The following is a 22,720-nucleotide window of genomic DNA, read 5'->3' on the forward strand; positions in this document are numbered from 1 at the left end:
TAGGGCGCCTGCAAGCAGGATATGAACAGCACAGCACTCTTCTGCTCATGTTTCCCAAATTCCATTATTTCCTATGAACTGTGCAAAGATGTACTTCCTTCCGTTTGTCCTGAATCTAAAACCGTTCAGCTTCGTCGGACGACACTTGTTTTAGAATTATAATGGAGGAAGAAAATGTGTCCACATCTAATTTCTTTTGGCTTTATTCGGGGCTCCTGTATGTTGATTGATACAGTGGTGTAGGAAGGGTGGGGCGTAGGGGGCGGGCCACCCCGGGTTCCAGGAGAGGGGGGTGACACTCCCCGGCCCCTCCCACCACTCCCGCGCCGCCTGGCACCCCATCCGTGCTTCTTTACGGATGGCCGGGGCAGCCCCACAAGCCGCTGCTTGCTCGCCGGCTCGCCGCGGGAGCGGCAGCGCCAGCCCGGATGCACTACGCATGCCCAGAAATTCCGGGCATGCGCAGTGCATCTGACGTGCATCTGACATGCATCGTGACGCCTCGCCCCCAGGGGGGGTGCCTCTGCTCCGCCTCCCCAGGCAGCGGAGAGGCTTCCTCTGCCACTGGATTGATGACATTGCAATATACTATCTTTAAAAGTGGACATCTATTTTCCCATATTGGCAGCACAGGAAGAATTGAGCAGTGCAACCATAAAATGAAAATAATTTCTTATTCATCCAGTACAAAGAGGCCTGTTTAAAACACATGCACCAGATTAACTGCTGCAAGAGGGTAGGGACTTATATGCTGAATTTGAGAGAGTTTGAAATACATTCCAGGTCTGTTGCCAGCTACTGCTTGCTCAGCGTCCCTTCCAGAATGAATAGGTAGGTATTTTCCATTCAGGTCCTAGGAAGCAGCTGTTCCACATCACAAAGTACGCTATCACAATTGGCACAATTTTTAGCAGCCTCAGCAATGAGGTTTATGGATACCAAATTGAACTGCTTCTTAATCAGTTTGGATCAAAGTTGCAGCATATTAATGAACAACCCAGTTCTGAAAGCACAAACTGCTCCTATCTGTGTCTCTCATATGGTGCATAAAGGATAAAGGAGTCCATTCTCTAAGTTTGCTCATCTGACTCTGTTTGTGTATAGTAGGTTCACAGAAAACCGAACTTTGGAGGGTGGGTGGAGGTGGGGGTGGGGGTGGATAGAGCCACTCAGTGACCTGTACAGTAGCTTCCCACATAGTCAAGACTTATGATGGGATAGGAAAACCTCATTGATTTAGTATTTGGGAATTTGTCTGCCGACTGTCATGTTGTTTCAGTGTCTGAGACAAACCACAAAGGGTATCCGTTCTTCTGGAATGTTGTTTTTAATTCTACCCCACAAGTTTCCTGCCATGATTTCTGATCAGAAGGAGATTGATGCCACAGTTGGGCTAACATCTTAAGTTATCCTGTTAGCCAGTTGGTGGCAGCAGACCAAGGCAGAAGCTTAGGTGTCTTAATTATTCACAAGTTAAGTCGTAACTGAAGGCAGTCTGCTAGACAGTAGCCTGTTTTGTGCATATTGTAAGATGATTTAAAATATGATCCCGTATTTTCCACACAAGAATTGGCTGTTGATTTTGGGTGAATTTGGAAAGGGGATTTTTTTAAAAAAATAAAAAAAATCCAGCTGAAGCACATGTGATTTGTTTTGAATAGCTTCAGCTCAAGCAGGGGATAGTGCTTTCTTTTTATGGGTATAATAAAATAGGAGAATGTGCTGACAAATGTTTTAAGATCCTGTTCAGTGGCTGTCCTTTTCAACTCCTACCAATTTGTTGCGCCTTCCTAAATATTAATCTTGTTTGGAGGATGAAGGAACTCATGCTTACGCTCACCTCTGTCTGCAGCAGATATACAGAAATATTACCTGTGTTTAATAGTTTGTGGTGGTTAGTTCTTAGCTGGGCTGTTAGGGATTTTGGTATCCAGGAAAATAGTGGAGGTATTCCATACGTTTAAAGATAGTTGCAGTATGCTCATTTTGTGCTTGCAGGATGTGATGCCACTTACCCAGAATTAAACAGCTCAAAGGAAAGAATAGCAGGCTTCTGTCACTCAATATTTCATGATCTGCACAGGATCTTTGATAGTGGATCCTGGTATTATTTCTAACCATAGTGGTCAGATGCCAAGAGGCTATCTTACCGTACTGTATAGACTGCAATCCCTAGTGTTCATAAATGTGTTCTATATTCTTCTCCAGTGGTAGCTCCCTGCACAGTTTACTTATATGAGCTGCCAAGCCATTTTTTTCAGTAGGCCAGTTCACTTTATGACGTAGGCTAGAGGTAGAGAGCCTGTGGCCTCCTGATGTTGTTCTACTCGAACATTGCATCATCCCTGTCCATTGTTCGTGCCGGCTTGAGCTGACCTGCTCTGGTCACAAGTGAAGTTTCTAAATTTCTACATTCTGATTTGCAAACTCTAATTTAATTAATCTCTCTTCCATTTTCTTCCCACTGGGCAAATGGCATGGATTTCAATACTTAGTTGTGGGGGGATATAATATAAATTTAAATATTTTTGTGATTAAATGTATGCTTATACACAGCCTCCAGGATTGGTGGATTAAAATAATCTGAATAAATAAATGACAAATATGCTTTTCTCCCTCCTGGTTAGGGGGAGATACTTTTGACAACCCATGTTTAGCTTTCTACATATAATTTAACTACTGTACTTTTGAAGAAAATTATAACTTTTGTTTTTACCCCAGAATGAGGTGTTTACGTCAGCTGTGCAAATATTTTTGCAATGTCTGGAGCCCTTCATCTTTTACTTGCCCCTCCCCTCTTCCTCCCCTCCCCTGCTGCTTGATGTCTTTACAGTGCCCACTCTCGTGGCCTGCTCCACAGTATCTGATCAGCCAAGATAATCCTGCTTTGCTTTTTTTATCATGGAAAAGAGCATCTTGCAGTGGAACAATATTACTGTATTTGACCTTAAAGGTCCATGAGAAAGAGTGCCCCCAAGCCTCCATAGAACAACACTGCTGCTTCCCCATCTTAAGAAAGAGAAGTACAGTACGGGGCCGTTACATTTGCTGAGGTGGCGTGGCAAAGATGCCCAAGAGAACGCCCTGCTAGAAACAGGGCACCAGCCAGGCCTGGCTTGTAAAGGAGTGAGACCAGTAGCTGGGAATAATAGCAGGGAAGGAAGAACCAGGTACAATTTCTCAATCAGCGACTTGCTCAGAATCAATTGATGAGCAAGTGAGTGGCACATCTGGCTTATAATTATAAGTACCTCTAATTTGGAACTCTGTTTACTGAATTCTAGCCTCTTTTAAGTTGCCTTCCTGTGAGATAATGAGGCTGATTTTCTGATTTCTTTTAGTTTGGGGATGGTTCAAGTTTGGCAGCATTTATGTACCTGTTCATTTGCATCAATTCATAAGGCACATTGTTTCCCTTTTCTTGATGTTCTTTTTTCTTTTTTGAATATGCAGATCTACTGGAGAAGACTCTCAGGAAGGAGGAAGAAATAAGTGCTCTGCAGGTATTTTCATTTATTTGATTGCAGTAGCCTTCCAGCAGAGGAAAGGCTGTAGCTCAGTGGTATAACATACTGTCTACACATGGAAAGTCCCAGATTCAATCGCTTTAAAATGTGATGGAACAAGGATGGAGAGACCCCAGCATGAGACCCTGAATAGATGGTGCCTGCCAGGAAATACAGTTCTGGGCTTGTACTTGTTATGTGGCAGCTTCTCATATTCTACCTTTTAACCTTTGCACATTATGTATTCATAATTACGACTATCCAGAATTGTCTCTCTCATGAACCATGCTGTGGTTTGACAATGATGGCTCAGCAGTTGGATTGTGTAGGTGTTGGTTGCTGATTGCCAGCCAATAATTAGATAATATAGACAGCCTAACCAGCTTACAGCATTTCATCCTGTGTTTTTAGAATCTGCTGTTTGTCTCATCTACACACTCTGTAGCCACAACTGAAACTCAAACCATGTCTTTCCAAAGCCTGTGGACAGCAGATCCAGCCCATCAGCAAAAAGAGGCCTCCCCCCACACAGCTAAAGCTGTACTTAGTGTGTCTATTTTGGAAGTTCATATTTTTAAATTGGTTACTTCGTGTTGATGATACATATTCATAAGTGGAAGGTAGTAAGAACTAAATAGAGAACACTCTTCTGTAGAAAACAAGAAAAGGCAGTTTCTTTAAAGAGAAGCAGGGCTGGTGTTGTATCATGCTAGAAGGAATGTGTAAATATTTTATTGCCGAATACCCATTAGATTTATTTGGACTATGCATTGCTGGAGGAAACAGGGCATTAGCATAATGGGTATGTGTGTGTTTGCGATATTTGATATTGTTGCCATTTTTCTGGTGCTCCAGTTCATGATTGTTCTGAATTTTCTGTTTCTTCTGTAAAGTAATGGCATCTTTCCATTTTGCATCATCCACATTTATAGTTACTGCCCACTCCTTTATATATACAGTGGTACCTTGGTACTTGAATGGCTTGGCTCCCGAACAAATTGGCTCCCGAATGCTGCAAACCCGGAAGTGTGTGTTCTGGTTTGAAAACATTTTTCGGAAGTTGAACGTCCGACGTGGTTTCTGCAGCTTCTGATTGAGTGCAGGAAGCTCCTGCAGCCAATCAGAAGCTGCGCCTTGATTTTCAAATGGTTTCAGGAGTTGAATGGACTCCTGGAATGGATTAAGTTTGATAACCAAGGTACCGCTTTATAATGAAAATCTTGAACAAGATATTAACTTGCTTTTGTAGGTATTACTGCATGCCAGCATAAATTCACTATAAAGAAATTCCAGCAGAACTTTGTTTTTCCCTGTGCAAAAGATGTGCCTATAGCAGTTTTCAACATTTGCTATTCTAGGAATCACATCTAACCCCAGCCTGTTACCTGCAGCCCACTTTATTTTGTTTTTGCTGCCCACATCCACCTCTCTCATATCCTGGGTTATAGTGTAAGGTCTAAGAGATGGGATTGTAAGTTGCAAGTTCCCAAGTTGAATCATGCCACTGCCTTTAACTTGGTGATCTTACTTTTTTTGAGGATGCAATTTTGGGCTAAGAATTATTATTTTTTGCTGAAGTACAGGCATATGAATTCAATTTTAGTAAACCAGTTTTAGTCTGGCAGGAGTTGTTGTCTTAAAATCATGTGTATTATAAATAATTCCATTGCCTTTGACGTTCTTTCTTTCCCCCATTTTTCATTTTCTGTAGTTTGGCCCCTTCTGTAGTTTGGCTAATGCTTAGAAAGCATGTGCAATAGGGGATCAGGACTGTATTGGTTCGTCCCTATGGCAGGGCTCCCATCTCCCTGCCTGACATTCATGCAATTTCACATTTGCTAATCCCTTGAGACGACATCAGTTTGCCACGAGTCCTCAAATAGTAGCGCCAGTGTTCATGAGACTTGCCAAGGTTGACTGAATTCATCAGTACCTGCTGGTGTGCATTAATTCAGCGTATCTACATATTTTTTTTAAAAATAAATTCCCTTGTTGTTCAGAAAATCCTTTTTCATTCCATTTTTGTCAGTGTTGCTAAAGTTCTTAATATAGCTTTTCTTCTTACAAACAGAAGGAAAGTAAGGATTTGGTAACTTATTTTTTGGAGTTATTATGCAAGTCTTTAACATAACATTGGCACTGATTATAAATACAGGATTGTAGGGATACCAGATTTCTGAAGACATTCCTGCATTTAGTGGAGGGCGTAAATCTAAAAGGGAGCTTAAAATACAATAATAGTAGAAAATATAACACTGACATATGAAGAAGGCCCCAGCAATGGCAACACAGATTTGGAGTTTACAGAACTACATTCCCTTCCCAAATGGAAAAAAACACTGAATAGACTTATCTCAGGGTTCTATAGATTAGAAAAGAGATTTATTGATCTATCTTGTTCTTCATTTCTTATTTTACAATGTACTATTCCCCCTTCCCTTAATTGCTGCATTTCATCCAAGCCTTGGCACCTGTTACAGGTGAAGCTATGAGCATGTAAAAATCTTTATGAATTATTATGTATGTTAGGAGCAGGTTGTCTTAGGTCAGGCACCCCCAAACTCAGCCCTCCAGATGTTTTGGGACTACAACTCCCATCATCCCTAGTTAACAGGACCAGTGGTCAGGGATGATGGGAATTGTAGTCCCAAAACATTTGGAGGGCCAAGTTTGGGGATGCCTGTCTTAGGTGCTGTGAATGTGCTTTCAGGCTAGATGCTAGAAACAACTTTGCACCTTTGCTCAGCACTGGGCTGGGAGAGGTAGTCAGGTTGCTGCCATGTCCTGTACATCTTCACCTCCACAGGCCAGGAAAAGCATCTGCTGTCCTGGCCAGCTTTGTGATAGAATGGAAAGCAAGGGAAATGCGCCGAAGTGAAGATTGTAGCTTTTGAATAAGGGGAAATAATGTTTCAGATTCCCAATTAACAGTAACGTTTTCCATGTACATTTTGGCAGTGCTCTCTCATACACAGAGTGCATGCACACACCTCACCACACATGATTGTATGAGGCTAAAACAGCTCTTTGAGTCATTGGACGGAAGGGAGGAAAGAAGGAAAGAAGAAAGGGGCAGTATACAAATGCAACAATTTAAACATGTTTGGTGGGCAATAGGGAGGAATAGTTCATCTCTCTGCATAGTCATAATTAGTGATGGTTGCATCAACATTGCTTGGCTAAATATTTCCCATGGTACAACCAATTCCTTACCACCATCACTGAGCAGCAACTGAGGGAATGGTGGACACCACATCCTAGCTAGAGCAGAGCCAAGGAAAGGAGCAGCTATCACAGGATTAAGCAACTATGTGCTTCCTGATTGGCCATCGCTGCCTAATGTAGGTGCAGAGCAATGGTGTCAGTAGCCCTTGGGAGATGCTATTGGCTAGTCAGCCAGGCTGGCCAGCGCTAACCCAGCTGCCTCTGCTACCTTCTCCTTAGCTAAGGAAGGTGCTTTTCCCAAAGTTGCTACTCGGTAGCAGTGGCTAAGTACTAGATTCTGCCCCCACATCACCAGCTGCTGATAAAAAGTAAACTTGAACCAAATACCACAGAGAAAATATTTTTGTTCTAGGTCTGGAGACTCTCGAAAGATAAAGGTCCATTAATTACCATTTGAAACCAGAGCTAGAGAAAAGTTATAGGGAAAGTGTTCTGTGAAAATAACAATTTTACATTGTCTAAGAGGTTGACTGACTACCCTAATGGGTCTTTTTAATCTCTGCTTTCACTGATTGTAGACAGGATAAAATTAGCTTTGTGCTGTAATCTTTCAGCCTTGCCCTGCTGCCAAAGGGTAAGCAGGGTCTTCAGCCAATTAGGCTATCAGTTCTCAATTTACTGCCCTGTTACAATCTCAGGAGAACAGAGAAGTGAACCTAGTAAAACACAGTTTCACTAAAGTTTCAGTGATCATTAAGTTTTATCACTTTGTTTTACCAGAAATGTGCAACTTAATTTTAAACTCAAATTTATAGCAAAATAAAGCCTGCAAATAGGATGCTCTGAGAGTAATGCGTGTGTCTGCGGAAAATATTGAAGTTCGGCAACTGACTGGGTTTGAGCTCACTACATAAAACAAAAAAGAAATCTTCAGTGGTGCTTTAATTCATCGAGATAATAAGAGCAGAGTGTCTCCATGGATGAAAACAGGCCATTCTTTATATAGAAGAATGGAGCACAGGTTTCCCATGGTTATCTCCTTCGCTTCCCCACGGCTCAAGATAAAGAGGCAAATGCACAGCAAAGCTGAAAGGGCAACCTCCAAGAAAGCCACGTCCCCTTCTGCAGCCTCCCCACTTGTTTCCTGCCTCAGCCAAAGGAGAAGCTGTTCTCCTGACTTTAATTATAATTTAGTTCTTTTCATATATTGTCACATTAGAGCAGATCAGTCATGCTTGGCTCATGTGCCAAGAACACACAGAACACTTGGAAGATTTGACTCAGTGGTGAAGTACATATTTCTGGTGCAGAAGTTTAATTCCCAGCATCTCCAGTTAAATGGTCATGGATTCATAGAATTGTAGAGTTGAAAGAGACCCTGAGGACCACCTAGTCCAACCTCCTGAAATGCAGGAATATGTGGCTGCCCCATAGGGGGATCAACCCTGCATCCTTGGCATTATCAGCACCACGTTCTAACCAACCTGTAGGTGATGGGCTAGACTTTCTGCTGGAGACCCTAGAGAGCTGCTGCCAGCCAGAATTGACTGTACTGAGTTAGATTGTCTGTCTTGGTATAAGGCAGCTTTGTATACTCACGTCAGGAAATAGTTTGATGCTGTTTGTAATGGTCTGATAATGGCAGTCGTGGCCAGTGAAGTTTGATGTTGACTGGGAGGCCACAAAGAAACCACAGTCAGATTACAGTCCTCTTCCTAATTTCCTCGGAGTGAGTCCAATTGATTTCAGTTCATTGGACAGCACTGTCACACCATTATTGAGGTTTTTCAAAGCAGTAGGCGCCTTTGCCTCAGGTAAGCTAAATGACCCTGATCCGTTTAACAAGCAGTTTATAATTTTCACAGAATCTGTCCAACCCTGTGTCTGACGTCAGTGATCAGTCTTCCACAAAATCTCAGGACTCTTCTACTTTCAGCTCAATTCTAAATAAACTTCCTCAGAAATAGGTTGTATTTTGAACACATGCCGTGCATAAGATTTTGGAAATGGCTTCTTTAGTAAATCCTTGGGAACAAGACTTTGAAAGTTTGGTGACTGGGCAAGTAGGGCCTGCTCCAGCACCCAATAAAAGTAAAGACAAAACAGAGTTTAACGAGCAATTGAGCAGGCCCATTATCTACATTTAAGAGTCTGGTTGATTTCTAGTGGCCCTATTGGCATGGCCCATGTGCCATGGTGATGCTTATTCTCTTCCAATGGGGAATCAACAAGCATATTTTTAAAGGATATTTGCCATTTAAGTTCTCCATATAATCAATATTTTTAAATCAGTAGGTAGGCAAGGATGTCAAACCTAGTCCTGGCTGTAGAGGAACTGTTGCTTGTCACCCCTGCATTCACTGTACATCCCACTATGCAAGACATAGCTGACAGTGGTGATGTGTAATGAGGGCCTTGATTTGGAATCAGCTCTGGATTCGTCAAGGTCTCTTTGCAAGCATTTGAGGAAAGCTCATTTGTTTCCCTAGAATTCTCTCCCAGTTTGCAATAATGGTGTGGTCTTTTTTTTTTTTTTTGCTTTACCTTAACTTTTGTTGTTCTCAAAAAGCATCAACATTCGCTCTAATTTTGCTAATGGCAGCTCATACAGAAGCAAAAGCCCTCAAAGGCCATAGTTTGGAAGAAACTGCATTGTTTCTTGAAGCCTTAGCAAGATGCCTTGGGGTGGGTTTTTGTTTGTTTCTTTGTTTGTATAGCTCTGAGTTGTCATTGGTGTCTAGCTCTTCATTGGGAAGCAGATCAAATTTTAAGGGGAGTTGAAAACCATGTGCAGAATCTCAGTTTACATTCTGAGCCGGAGAAGAACTAACGGGAACAATGATACATTTCTATTCCAACCCATGTAATTAGCAGTAGTGACATCACTACTCATATTGTGCATCAAAGGAGCTTCTTCTATGATCACGGTTGCCACTGCCACTAGCAATCAGGGAAGAGAAGGGTTAGGTGAGGGCAGAGGCATACCTAGGCTCCCTGATGCCCTTGGCAAAGAGCTATATCGGTGCCTCTGAAGCTGCGAGAGACCATGGACCAGAAACTTTCGCACTCTGCTAGTGACTCTCTATACGACCATTGGGTTTGGGCCTGCTCTGCTCACACCTCCCTCCTTAGTTGGTCCAACTTAGTTGGTCTCAAAGATGCTACTGGACATTTTTTTACAGTGGTACTTCCAGTTACGAAGGGGATCCGTTCTGGAGGCCCGGCCGCATCCTGAAAACCTCATAACCAGAGGTGCTCTTCTGTGCATGTGTGTGGCATGATTGAGCACTTCTGTGCATGCGCAGAGAAACCCAGAAGTATACACTTCCTGGGGTGCTGCGTTCGCAACCCGAGAATTACGGCACCTGAAGGTAACATAACCCGAGGATCCACTGTATTTATTTCGACCTCCCTCCTCCATTGGTCTGTCTGTCTAAGCATGTGAATGGACATGCTGCTAGCCACTCCTAGCCAGAGTGGAGAGGTGTGGTTTTTGTGCCTCCTCTGGGCTAGTGGCCTTGGTATGCCCATGGGCAAGGGTGGCATTTATTCCCAGGCCAGCTTGTAGCTGCATATAGGCAATCAGTTGCTAAGCACTGCTTTTTGAGCAAATTATATTTCATATATTTTGCCATAACTAATATAAACAGAGTAAAAACTGGATGTTCAACCTCCCTGCCTACTTCATAGCTATTGGCTGACTTATTGTGATGTCACAGAAAATTAAAGAATGTTATTCTTATTATGGGTCTATGAAGGTAAATGAAAGGTCAGTTTGGAGAAAACTTTCACAACCTGAGAGAAGCTGTATGCTGGGGTTGGATCTGCCGTGTAAGCTGGGAACCTGAAGGTCTAAGTTAAGGGAGAGAGAGGACATTTTGAGACAGATGGTTGAAGAAAGGTGGAGGCAGAGTAGGAACTTTCTTTGAATCTGTGAGAAGGATAAATAGAGGGGCTGGGAACATAAGAGTTGAGAATGTTAAGAGCCGAAGAGAAATGGAAGCTGGGGGGAAAGCTTCATACAGGACACAAAAGCCCATGTGTTTTTAGGGAGAAGAGAGCAGACATGTCAGAGAGCTTTGGATTTTGGAGGATTATAGGTCAGAGAATCAGAAGCAAAGAGCTAACTAATCACACCTTTGACCTGAAGTTTCTAGTTTGTATTAAGAATAGTGCAAGGCAGACTCGCGCATTCACCTTCTGGCATGGCACCTGCTGAAGACATGGAGGCTGCTCTGTGTAGAAAGCTATTTACACGAAGCAGCTTCTCACATGGTTGCAACGATTTTAGCTATCTCTCTTTCAGGCGCACGTGATGATGAGGTTGAAATTGCCACAGCCACGTGGGGAGCTGCATCATGGCCAGCCGTGCTACGAAGCGTATATACGATTTAGGCTTTAATGCAGCGTGTCTAGGGAGAACATCTTTTTGCTCTTCTCAGGAATATTACATATAAAACATTCAGGTCTGAAGGGGGGGGGAGAGAAGCTGGCGAGCTTATTAGTGATGATAACATTTGCTCCAGAAAGTTTAGTCACATGCCAACTTTGGAAAAGGAAGAATGGTTGTGTTATGTCTAGTCTAGAATGTTTATATTGCGACGTGGCTTGTGAACATGTTGTATAATAAAGCTGCTGGTGTTTATCAAAAGCAAAGAAATCTGCATTTATTCTCTTGTGCTCAGCTGTTAAAGAAATATTCTTTTCATATGCTGTTGAAATTTTGTGAAATTCTGCAGAGGCCAGCAGAGGGAGCTTCAGCTCCCTTCTTGATCCTTGCTCTCCTTTTTGCATGAAGAGGGACATGGCTTTTTAAATACATACTTGATTATTTTAAAATAGCCGCATCTTTTACTGCCCATTGTCCATTCCAGTCCCAGGCAAGGTGCAGTTTTAAGGCTTTGAAAAAGAGTCTCCCCGCCCCTTCTGCTATGGACATACTGTTCCACAATTAGTACATGCAAAGCTGAACAACTTGGAATGAAAACTTGCCCAGTATCATCGTGCCCAAAGGAAAATATACATTGAATTTGGGTCTAACAAATCCAGTTTCATCTCTTCACTCTTGTTCCCCTTGACCCTAATTAAGTTACTTGTTTGGGGTTCATTCAATTTTAAGAGAATGGTTCAAAAATAGGGCACCAGAAAATAGTATTAGCCTGAGATAGTGTAGTTGGTAGAACATGAGACTCTTAATCTCATCGTCCTCAGTTCGCTGGACAAAAAGATTCCTGCATTGCAGGGGGTTGGACTGGATGACCCTCGTGGTCCCTTCCAACTCCACAATTCTATGATTCTATTTTTTTTAATGACTGTGTTACACTGAATATTTTAGAATATCTTGATATTCTTCTTTCCACCAGTGTGTTTTCCATTTGTGAAATGATTTTGGCCCGGGGGGGGGGGGGACTCACAGGGTAACAAATGTTTATGCTTTACTTAAATTCCAAGAGTCATTAAAGACTCTGGCTGAGAGTGAGATGTGTGGAGGCTGAGCTTTGAACTAGGTTCAGATGCCGAGAGTGCAGAGAAATCGCACTGTCGTGCTTTCAAATCAAGACTCTGTGCTGAGTATGTCATGCAACACTGAAGGTATCAGGATGTCACAAAGAATTATTGGATCCAGTGATCTGTAGATCTGGAATGTAAGTTGGTTTGCACAGTTCTTTATTCCCAAAATTTGTGGGAGCTCACAAAAATATGTATTGTTTTAGTCAAAGGAATTTTTTTTTTTTGCACAAATTGTTCATAAACAGCCCTAAAATAGCCAGACCCTTCTGGCTTTACTAGAAAGAGGCTGTCAGTTTTCCTGAGAAAGAGAGAGGGGGCAAAATTCCTGACAACCTTTGGTCCTCTGGCCAGCAGCTGTGGCTGGAAGATTTCCTTTCACTCCTATATGAAGATGGTCTTTCTGCGAAGCTGTTGGTTGTAGGCAGAGGATTCTACAATATCTAGAGGGCAGAGGGATTCCCCCCTCCCTTTCTTTTCAAGAGCAAAAGTGTCCAAGAGGGGATACACACGTTAATCATGTGGTTCACTTTCCACACCGCAGTGGGGTTATTTGCATGTTCATATGATCTCCTGCATAATAAAAATGTGTTAAGGTATCTAGCCCCTGGGAGATTCTAGGCTAGCCCTACCTCGGATATGTTGGTCTTGTTGTGCAGGAAGTTTTATACATGTGAAAACATGCAGGCATGTAATCCCCCACCTGAAATCTGAAGCCGCACAATCTGAATCCCAACAAAACAGTATTACTTAATTATCTTGAATGTATAAATTTAAGGACTGCTCTTGTAGTCATTAGGCAACTAGCAGTTGTATGAGTTGCTATATAAACAGATGGGTAAGAGGCAAGTCAGTAGGCATGTTAGACAGAGTAGGTGTGATTGTTATGACTTCACCACTTAGGAACTGAAATTAACACAAAAATGATTTGCTGAAGAGCATACAAGTTCCTAGCAGATCTAGAGAAAAGGAACCAAACAGCACATTGTTCTAACATAGTATATTAACTATAGGACCTTCTTTATTCCCTGGGATAAAATCTATTCCTTTAGATTCTACATACTTTTTTGTCTGCTACAGATTAAAGTTAATAAAACCGGGAGCCTGGATATTATTTAGATACTGAATTGATTTAAAGCATTTTTACTTGATTTTTTTTTACCTTGGTTTTTGGCAGGTGTGTTCTGTTCAGCTCCACGGGGTTTCCATGTGTGGCTGTTGTTCTTGTGCATATCTAGAGTAGGCCCATAGAAAGTTTACATGAGTATGAGAGTGGGTACATTAAATATGTGAAGTCTTCCATGCAGAATCTGGGTCATCCATCTTTTTGGTATCTACCCATATTAGAATAATAGATTTGTAGAGTTGAAAGGGACCCTGAGAATCATCTAGTCCAACCCCCTGCAGTGCAGGAATATGCAGATGTCCCATACGGGGATTGATTCAACTGAGCTATCCAGGCTCATCTTCCAAAAGAAGTTGGCTATACTATTGGCATAGTTACATAACGTTTGGAATGTATAATCTTTTTCCAGATTATTCACTATTTCATGCAGTGGGGGACCCAACCCATTCGGTTTTTCCCAAGCAACTTCATCACCACACATTTGAGGACTAAGGATCGTTTGTTTAGCCAGTTCCTTTTGAGGGAAGCTTTTCTGTGCACCATTTCTATTTTCTCCCCCCCCCCCATTCCATCTGAACGGTAGCATGTTAGATATTTCTTACAGGGTAATCCTTAGCATATTTACTCAGAATGAAGTCCCATGACTGCCTAGTCAGTGTTTTTTAGGACTGCAGCTTTAGATAAGCCCATATGCAAAAGTCACCCTCCTTCTTAACAGCAAACTCAAGTGGTGAGTGCCAAATGAACCCTAGCCAAAACAGCATTGTTGGGAAGCAAGAAAGAGGGTATCCATGTGATCAGGGGGACCCCAAAGGAAAGAAATGGAAGGCATAAAATAAGAATACTCCATATAGTCCAACAAGAACTGAACATGCTCAGTAGCTACGGAATGTTTAATATGGGAATGGGGTGGGGGAATAAAATGCTGTTCTTGTGCCTCTGTTTGCAAGAGTGCTTTGCTGTCTCACTGGAACTCTGAATAGGAACACTACTGTTAGAGGGCAACATTTTGTTCCTAGTCCCACATGCACTTACCGGTATATTAAATTGAAAATGGTCTACTGATGCATGGTGACATCATTTCCTTCCCAGCTTCATTTATTGGATTGAATTGTATGCCAAAATTTTAAAAGTGAATGTGGTTCCAATACCTTGACACAATACTATGAGCCCACTGGAGATTAAACAAATACACATTAATGAATAATATCACACAACATAGTTGGCAACTGACATTCTAGCCTTTCTAATCTGCTAATTGCTTCTATTTTTCACGTGATAAAAACAGCCATTCTTATTAAGTTTCATTATGCAGTAATTGGAAATCCTAGGACTGTGCCTTCAATTCAGTGGCATTCTTGCATGAAAAGATACTGTATTAAAGAACACATTAGTTTCTAACTGCCTTTATCTTTCCTCCAGTCCTCCAGAAAATCTCTTCCTTTCTGCACAGGACAAAATGTAGGACAGTCCTTAAGCCTCTGAAATACGGCTTCAGCTAAGGCCTATTTCCATGATTTATTGGTTTGGTAATGAATGTATGTGGGACGCGGGTGGCGCTGTGGTGTAAACCACTGAGCCTTGGGCCTGCCGATTGGGAGGTCAGCGGTTCGAATCCCCGCGACGGGGTGAGCTCCCATTGTTTGGTCCCAACTCCTGCCAACCTAGCAGTTTGAAAGCATGTCAAAGTGCAAGTAGATAATAGGTACCACTCCCACGGGAAGGTAAACAGCATTTCCATGCACTGCTCTGGTTTTGCCAGAAGCGGCTTAGTCATGCTGGCCACATGACCCGGAAAAACTGTCTGCGGACAAACGTAGGCTCCCTCGGCCAGTAAAGCGAGATGAGCGCCGCAACCCCAGTGTTGTTTGCGACTGGACTTAACTGTCAGGGGTCCTCTACCTTTTTTTAAATGACTATATGTAGCTTAAAAGGAGCAGGGGGACATGACTGACTAAAATAATTGTTTAAAAATTTAAAAAATAATCTCAAAGCAGTTCAAAACATGGTCATTTATAATATCAGCAGGCACCTGGTATTTTAAAAGGCAATGCCAGCAATGTACATCGAAAGAGTTGTTAAGTATATTGAGTTAGTTAGTGGTGGCAATTGTTGCAGCTAGGCCAGAATTGTGGCTTGGAAAAAGTAAGGCTTGTCTGCCCACCCAAAATTGAGCAGTGATGGCTCCAGAAAGGGTTCCTTCAGAAAGGAAGTGACACCAGCAAAGGTCCTGTCCCTGCTCAGTGCAGCAGGCCACCAAGTTGAATGTAGCCCCCAAAGCCATGAAGAGGCCGAAGAAACTTCCTGTTGCTCTTGCCTGTCTGAAACGGCAGATGTAAGGGGGTTTTCAGACACCAAGTAATGGGTGGTGGGCTGCATGCAGCTTGATGGTTCACAAGTTGTTCAGGCCTGTACTCCATTGAAGCGTCTTCCATGTAGGCGTTTGTGTGAATCCCATATGTAGAACACCTGTCATTGCTGCATGTATGCCTATGAGGAAGCCACAATTGGCCGGGCTTCCCTGCAGATGCATACTTTAATTAGATCGTTGTTCCCTAGCTACAGACTTGTGCAATCATCCCACTTGGTGATCTCTTTGCGGGATTCATTCATGTTCTTGCAGGCATTCCTTTCATAAAAGAATTTAGTCATGTGCAAAGCAGCCCGGTTCCTTGACATTTTGCGCACCAAATGGTGATGCAGCCTTTCTGTTCCTGGTTATGAGGTTTGACATGACAGTGTAATGAGAATTCCCACTCGAAATGTGAAGGAAGAGTTTACTATCCCATTTTAAGACAATTGCTCACTAATAGTCTGGGTGAGCAATTGATCTTTCTTCGATGGGAATTAATAGGAGATTTTTCCTCAGTTGATAATCTACCATTGGGTAGGACCTGAGATCATATTGTGTGTGTATGTGGAAGCGAGGAGAAGCAGTTTTCAGTTTGAACATAGCAGACAGAGTACTGTGATTGGTTGGTTAGACTTTGCGGTTGGTTAGACTTTGACCATCCTTGGGGTGCAGTTTCTCTTTGGGGATCCAGTATGGGATAAAGTAAATCTGGTAGACATGCCAGCTACTCCAAATTTAAACCACAAAACTAATTAGAGGAAATGTGTCATTTAGTTGAGAAGATCACAGGTAATTGTTACATTCCCCCATTTCTGTGACCCAAGGAAACAGCCGGTTTTTTGTCTGGAAACATCTTAGAAGGTAATGTGGAAGATCTTTGATTTAATTTGCACCTGAAATGCACAATCATTATAATTTGTTTAGCTGTACCTGCCCCTCGGTGCTCAGAGGCCATAGCCATAGTAAATAAAAAATATTCCCGCTTCTAAACTTGCTCAGTCTCCACAGTTGCGCTGCTGGAATTTGGAGTTAATTAACCTTTACCCTTAGTCTCCTTTGCCCTTTCATGCATGTATGTGTTTCAGCTCTTTTTATATGCTGAATAGTATACAAGGCACTTATATACTATATACTTACCGGTATATACATGGATTTATCCATCTCTACAAGTATTAGGAGTGGGCAATTCACCTGGTTTTGAAGGTTCAGACTGACAGTGTGGTTTGGATCTGAGCCCTGCTTTGGTTCAATTTCTGGTGACTTCTCAATTGACTATAATGGAAGAATCAATCACCAATAACTTTTTCTTTTTCTTTTGCAAAAGCAAATGGAATAGGCAAGCATAATACATAATCTTTCTGAATGGGTGAAGCTTACAGATCTTAGACAAATGGGTGCAGGGTTCCTTGAAATATTGAGGCTTCTTTTAAAATGGTGGGGGAGCAGGAAAATCCCTTTCTTGTAGTTTTATGGGTAATGTATTATATGTATTATACATATTCATATACATTAATATATACACACATAGTGTTAGAATACTGCTTAGTGCAAAATATTAAACTCTACCTGTTCAGAGTTTTTCAGTATTTCAGGCCCGTGCGGGGGCTCCTTCCTTCCTTGTTTTCAGCGCCAAGAAACCCCCTGCATCACCATTGCTTTACATTAAAAGGAAACAGCACAGGGGAAAAACAACCCAGATTGTCCAGACTGATGTTATATACATCTACAAAGAAAAGCCTGGGCACTCCTGATTTGCAATTGTATCGTTGTGCATCACATATTTAAAAAGTTGTCCCAATATTACAAGGTAAATAAAGAGAGAATTTGGATAGCAAAGGAAATTCCTGGGGAACCAATGCAATATTTGAGAGGTCTTCCTTATCTAAGCAACTCCCACCCACTCATGGATTCAGTGAACAACTCTCTTTTTTAAAAAAAAAGTTTTAACAACATGGGAAAAAATAGTCAAAAATTATTACCTTAAATGTCATCATTAATTCCCACCTTCGGCCCAGTATACCTGAAGGAGCATCTCCATTGCCATCGTTCTGCCCGGACACTGAGGTCCAGCGCCGAGGGCCTTCTGGCGGTTCCCTCACTGCGAGAAGCAAAGCTACAGGGAACCAGGCAAAGGGCCTTGTCGGTAGTGACACCCACCCTGTGGAACGCCCTCCCATCAGATGTCAAGGAAATAAACAACTGTCTGACTTTTAGAAGACGTCTGAAGGCAGCCCTGTTTAGGGAAGCTTTTAATGTCTGACTTTTTATTGCTTTTTATTATTATTATCATTAATTCTGTTGGGAGCCGCCCAGAGTGGGTGGGGAAACCCAGCCAGATGGGCGGGGTATAAATAAATAAATAAATAAATAAATAAATAAATAAATAATCATCATTACACTCTTTTAGGGAAAAAATTAATTTATAATGTTTAAAAAATGGGAAAAGAATGATTTATAAATGGTTTTTATATTGATAACAATTTAAAAACAGAAGCACAAATTAAACTGCAATTAGCAGGGCATAAATATACTTAGCTTCATAGCCTTCATGTAGTACATTTAATTACAGTCCCAGAAAAGTCTACACACAAACACACACAGCAAGATAGCTCAGTCGGTAGAGCATGAGACTCTTAATCTTAAAGTCAGAGATTTGAACCCCACATTGGGCAAAAAGATTTTCTGCATTGCAGGGGATTTAGTTTGAAAACAAACTAAATTAATACAAATAATCAGTTTTGCACAGACTAAAATAAAATTTAATAAAAATTATTTGACACTGCTACCTTAATCCATTCAACTTTAACAGGATCATCTGGAATATATATCTAATGTACTGGCAAAATCATGGTGAAAGCTAAACATTCCTTCATAAGTTGTGATCATGTACAGAAAATATCTCTATTTTGATGAGGTTATTATCACCTAGCAGTTCGAAAGCACGTCAAAGTGCAAGTAGATAAATAGGTACCGCTCCGGCGGGAAGGTAAAAAGCTTTTCCGTGCGCTGCTCTGGTTCGCCAGAAGTGGCTTTGTCATGCTGGCCACATGATCCAGAAGCTGTACGCCAGCTCCCTCGGCCAGTAACGTGAGATGAGCGCCACAATCCCAGAGTTGGACACGACTGGACCTAATGGTCAGTGGTCCCTTACCTTACCTTTATTATTGAAATTAATACAATTACCAGTCAAAGCATACAACCAAACCCACAATCCTTTGAAAACCTGAACTTACATTTATATTGGTTGCTGATTCTCATTTAAAATATTTCTGCTATGAGCAGACCAGCTTCCCTTTCTGTTCTTTGATATTCCTGTTCAATCCTCACTGCTGGATCAGGCTAAAGGCACATCTGGTCCATCATCCTGTTCCCATAGTGGCCAATCATATGCCTGTGGAAATGCATGAGGAATATAGACACACACACACACACACACACACACGTTAAATGGTTCCACTATGAACAAACCTTTGTAGACTAGAAACCCACATTGTACTGCATCATAACCATCATTATCATTAATTTGTGAAGCACTTTCCGCATATGTCCCAAGGGATTTACAGACACCCTTAAAAGCAACTGAAATGATTTTTAAAACAACACTAGAACAACTGAGTACAGGTTTGAAAACCACACGGGAAGGAACACCCTAAGGCAGAAACCTTTTCATCTAGCTACATAAGTAAATACTGAGGGAGAGAGGGAAAGAAATGGTAAGCAATGTCCATGAAACGCAAGAGGCAGCAGTAAATCTACAGAGCCAAAATATAGAAAGCATGACATCAATACAGTTTTATGGCACATTGAAGATTTAACAGATTTAATGAAGCGATCCTGCAATCCCACTTATCTAGGAGTAAGCCCCATTGAACTCAATGGAACTTACTTTTAAGCAGACAAATATAGGACTGCACTGTGAATCTGTTAGTCATTAAGTTGCCATAAGACTCACTGGATGTAGGGGTTTTACTGAATCTCCTGCACACAAAAACAAAGAGAAACCTAATGATTCCTTCCACAATTTTGCTTCCTTTTATTAGAAACCTCCCTGCCCATAAGGAAATACTTGGTTAACCTCTGTGTATTAAACCGGCTAAAATATGCATTTAGTGGATAATCAGGAAAGTGACCTTTTTAACTTCATCTCTCCAACCTAAATGCAAAGGCCTGGAATCATTCTAAAAAAGGTATGTGACTCAGTGGCTGAATGACTGCGGCATATTGAGTTGCATATAAACAGATACCAACCACTTGACACGTTCCATGGTTGCCCACTCTGTAGGAAGGACATTTATGACCGGCGAGAAGTGTGTAAATCTGCCACCTGTTTTCTTTGCAATATGAAGCATGGCTCAGTTCAACACTTCCTGCCAAAGCATCCTGTGAAAGGAAGGTGAATCCACAGTAGACTTAAGGCTACTAATATTAGGTATAGAGACTTTCTTTTACACTTAATCTTTACTCCTTAAGCTTTGTTGATAAACAGATCTGGCTTATCAACGAACCAGGAGCATGAATTCTAAGAAAACTGATGCAAATTAAGGAGATGATAATGATGATGATCATCACCTTAAATAAGTTTAGCCTTTTTGAGCTTTTCTATTTGTGAATTTGTTATTATTTGTGAGACTCACAGCCTTTTATATAACCCGTGCAATACAGGTTATGTATTAGGGTTGCCATATTTCAAAAAGTAAAAACCAGGACACCCCAAACTTTTTTTAGGAAGACCCCAAAATTGTTGAGCGTTTCTGTACAAAAACGCCAAAAAACCCAACAATTTTTTCAATTGACTTGACTAAGAACCAGGACAAAGCACTGCCTTTCAGATATTCCTTCCCCCCGCCCCAAGACGTCAATTCCACCTTTGAAATCCATGTGATGTCAGAGAAAATCTGGACGCATGGCGGTTCTAACTTGTAAATACACATATCCAAAATAAAGTTTAAGATCTGTTCTCCTCCAGAGCCATTAGTCACTCAGGTCCTTCTTTCTTTCCAAGTGTGTGAGCTGCTTTGTATGTTGTCTTTTGAAGACCCACAAGCTGGATTACCTTGGGACATATACCAGGCGGAAGTCCAAGGCACTTGAATCCAATTCACACCAATTGCTCTGCCAACGATTCCTCTTTGTCTTTGGTCACGTGATGACTCTTGCAACCACAACATACAAAGAAGTTCACAGAATGTCCATAAATGAAAGCGATCTGTGAAGGAGCGTTTCTAGTTTCTCCTCCTCCTACTTTTTATGGTCATTTTTACAGTTCCAGTACAAAGTTACCACGGGCCTGCTAGGACTCCAAATGAATGTTCTGAGCTGTAGTGGCTGATTGTAAAAATGTATTAACAGAATGAATGATAAAAGGAAGATGGATTGGAAATGTCATCCTTTCTTCACAACGGAAGTGAGTGAATTTAATGGAATGGTAGCAAACCTAAAAGTAATGAAAGAAATGCATTGCAGGGGGTTGGACCAGATGACCCTTGGGGTCCCTTCCAGCTCTACAACTCTATGGTTCTAAGTGCTCAGGGCATGAGGTCACTGATTTGATTTGTGTGCTGGGAAAAAGAGAGAGATGAGATTTTAAGTAGCAGGAGGTAAAATTCATACCAAGTATCCAAAAGCCTGCTATATTTAAGAATAAATTGCCAAGCAATGTATTTTTATACCATATGTTGAGATTATTTCTTTTTTATAGCAGTGTTATTAAATAGCCCCCACCCTTTTTAAGCAAAGTGGTTTCTGCTTTTGGCATGCAAACATTGAACATATGTCTGTTGTTTATAACAATAACCATTCTATATCCCTGTGTAGGCATAATGCTTTATCGTGCTTGTCTTTTATCCCATTAGCTAAGTGTTGCATCTAAATTCCTAAATCCTAAATCCTGAGGTTTTCCCAGCTAGATAAATGGATCTGCCCCATGAGTGTCTATTTTATATAGTCTTGTTTTATTTTTAATGTATGTGATTTTCGTGTTTTTAACTGTTTTGTTGCATATCGCCTTGAGTATAGAAGTCAATTAATCTGTTGTTGTTGTTGTCGTCGTCATAATCATCCTTAATGTCAATGATTGGCCAAGCCAAGGTGGGATTTTTCTAAAATACGGGGGGTCAAACCTGCAACCTGTGGCATTATCAGCACCATGCTGTAACCAGGCTCATCTTCCAAAAGAAATTGGCTATACTATTGGCATAGTTACGTAATGTTTGGAATGTATAATCTATTTCCAGATTATCACTATTCATGCAGTTTTCCCCATTTGGTTTTCCCCAAGCAACTTCATCACCACACATTTGAGGACTAAGGATCGTTTGTTTTGCCAGTTCCTTTTGGGGGAGGCTTTCTGTGCACTATTTCTATGTTCTCTCCCCCCCCCCCATTCCATCTGAACGGTAGCATGTTAGATATTTCTTACAGGGTAATCCTTAGCATATTTACTCAGAAATGAAGTCCCATGACTGCCTAGTCAGTGTGTTTTAGGACTGCAGCTTAGATAAGGCCCATATGCAAAAGTCACCCTCCCTCTTAACAGCAAACTCAAGTGGTAAGTGCCAAATGAACCCTAGCCAAAACAGGATTGTTGGGAAGCAAGAAAGAGGGTATCCATGGTGATCAGGGGGGACCCCAAAGGAAAGAAATGGAAGGCATAAAATAAGAATACTCAATATAGTCCCAACGAGAACTGAACATGCTCAGTAGCTATGGAATGTTTAATATGGGAATGGGGTGGGGGAATAAAATGCCGTTCTTGCGCCTCTGATTGCAAGAGTCCTTTGTCATCATCATCATCATCATCATCATCCTTAATGGTTAATGATTCGTGAAACGAAGGTGGATTTTTCTAAAATTAGAATGCATTATCTACATTAACTTTGCACTATTCAAACCACAATTAAAATAGCTTCCATTTTTCTAGTTTCTCTGTAGCTGCAAGATGATAAATATGACTTGCCATGCCTCTCTATAAACTACCCTCCAAGGTTCTGACTTATCGTGGGCTTTCAGGTTTTCAGTTTGGGTTAAGGGCAGCAACCATTGTTAAAAGTTATTGTCAAATAT

At 41.4% G+C, this 22,720-nt stretch overlaps 1 protein-coding gene across 5 annotated transcripts in view; it reads left to right on the forward strand.

The window, feature by feature from the left end:
• The window catches only part of CEP128 (centrosomal protein 128), a 178,141-nt gene that overhangs the window by 127,097 nt on the left and 28,324 nt on the right, over window positions 1–22,720 (forward strand). For all 5 annotated transcript variants that reach the window (XM_033141773.1, XM_033141762.1, XM_033141778.1 and 2 more), the window contains one exon: window positions 3,454–3,503. In XM_033141773.1, the coding sequence (XP_032997664.1) occupies window positions 3,454–3,503 (50 nt within the window). The remainder of the gene's footprint in view (window positions 1–3,453; window positions 3,504–22,720) is intronic.

The sequence above is a fragment of the Lacerta agilis genome, chromosome 1 (genome assembly GCF_009819535.1).
Source record: "Lacerta agilis isolate rLacAgi1 chromosome 1, rLacAgi1.pri, whole genome shotgun sequence".
NCBI classification, from domain to species: domain Eukaryota; kingdom Metazoa; phylum Chordata; class Lepidosauria; order Squamata; family Lacertidae; genus Lacerta; species Lacerta agilis.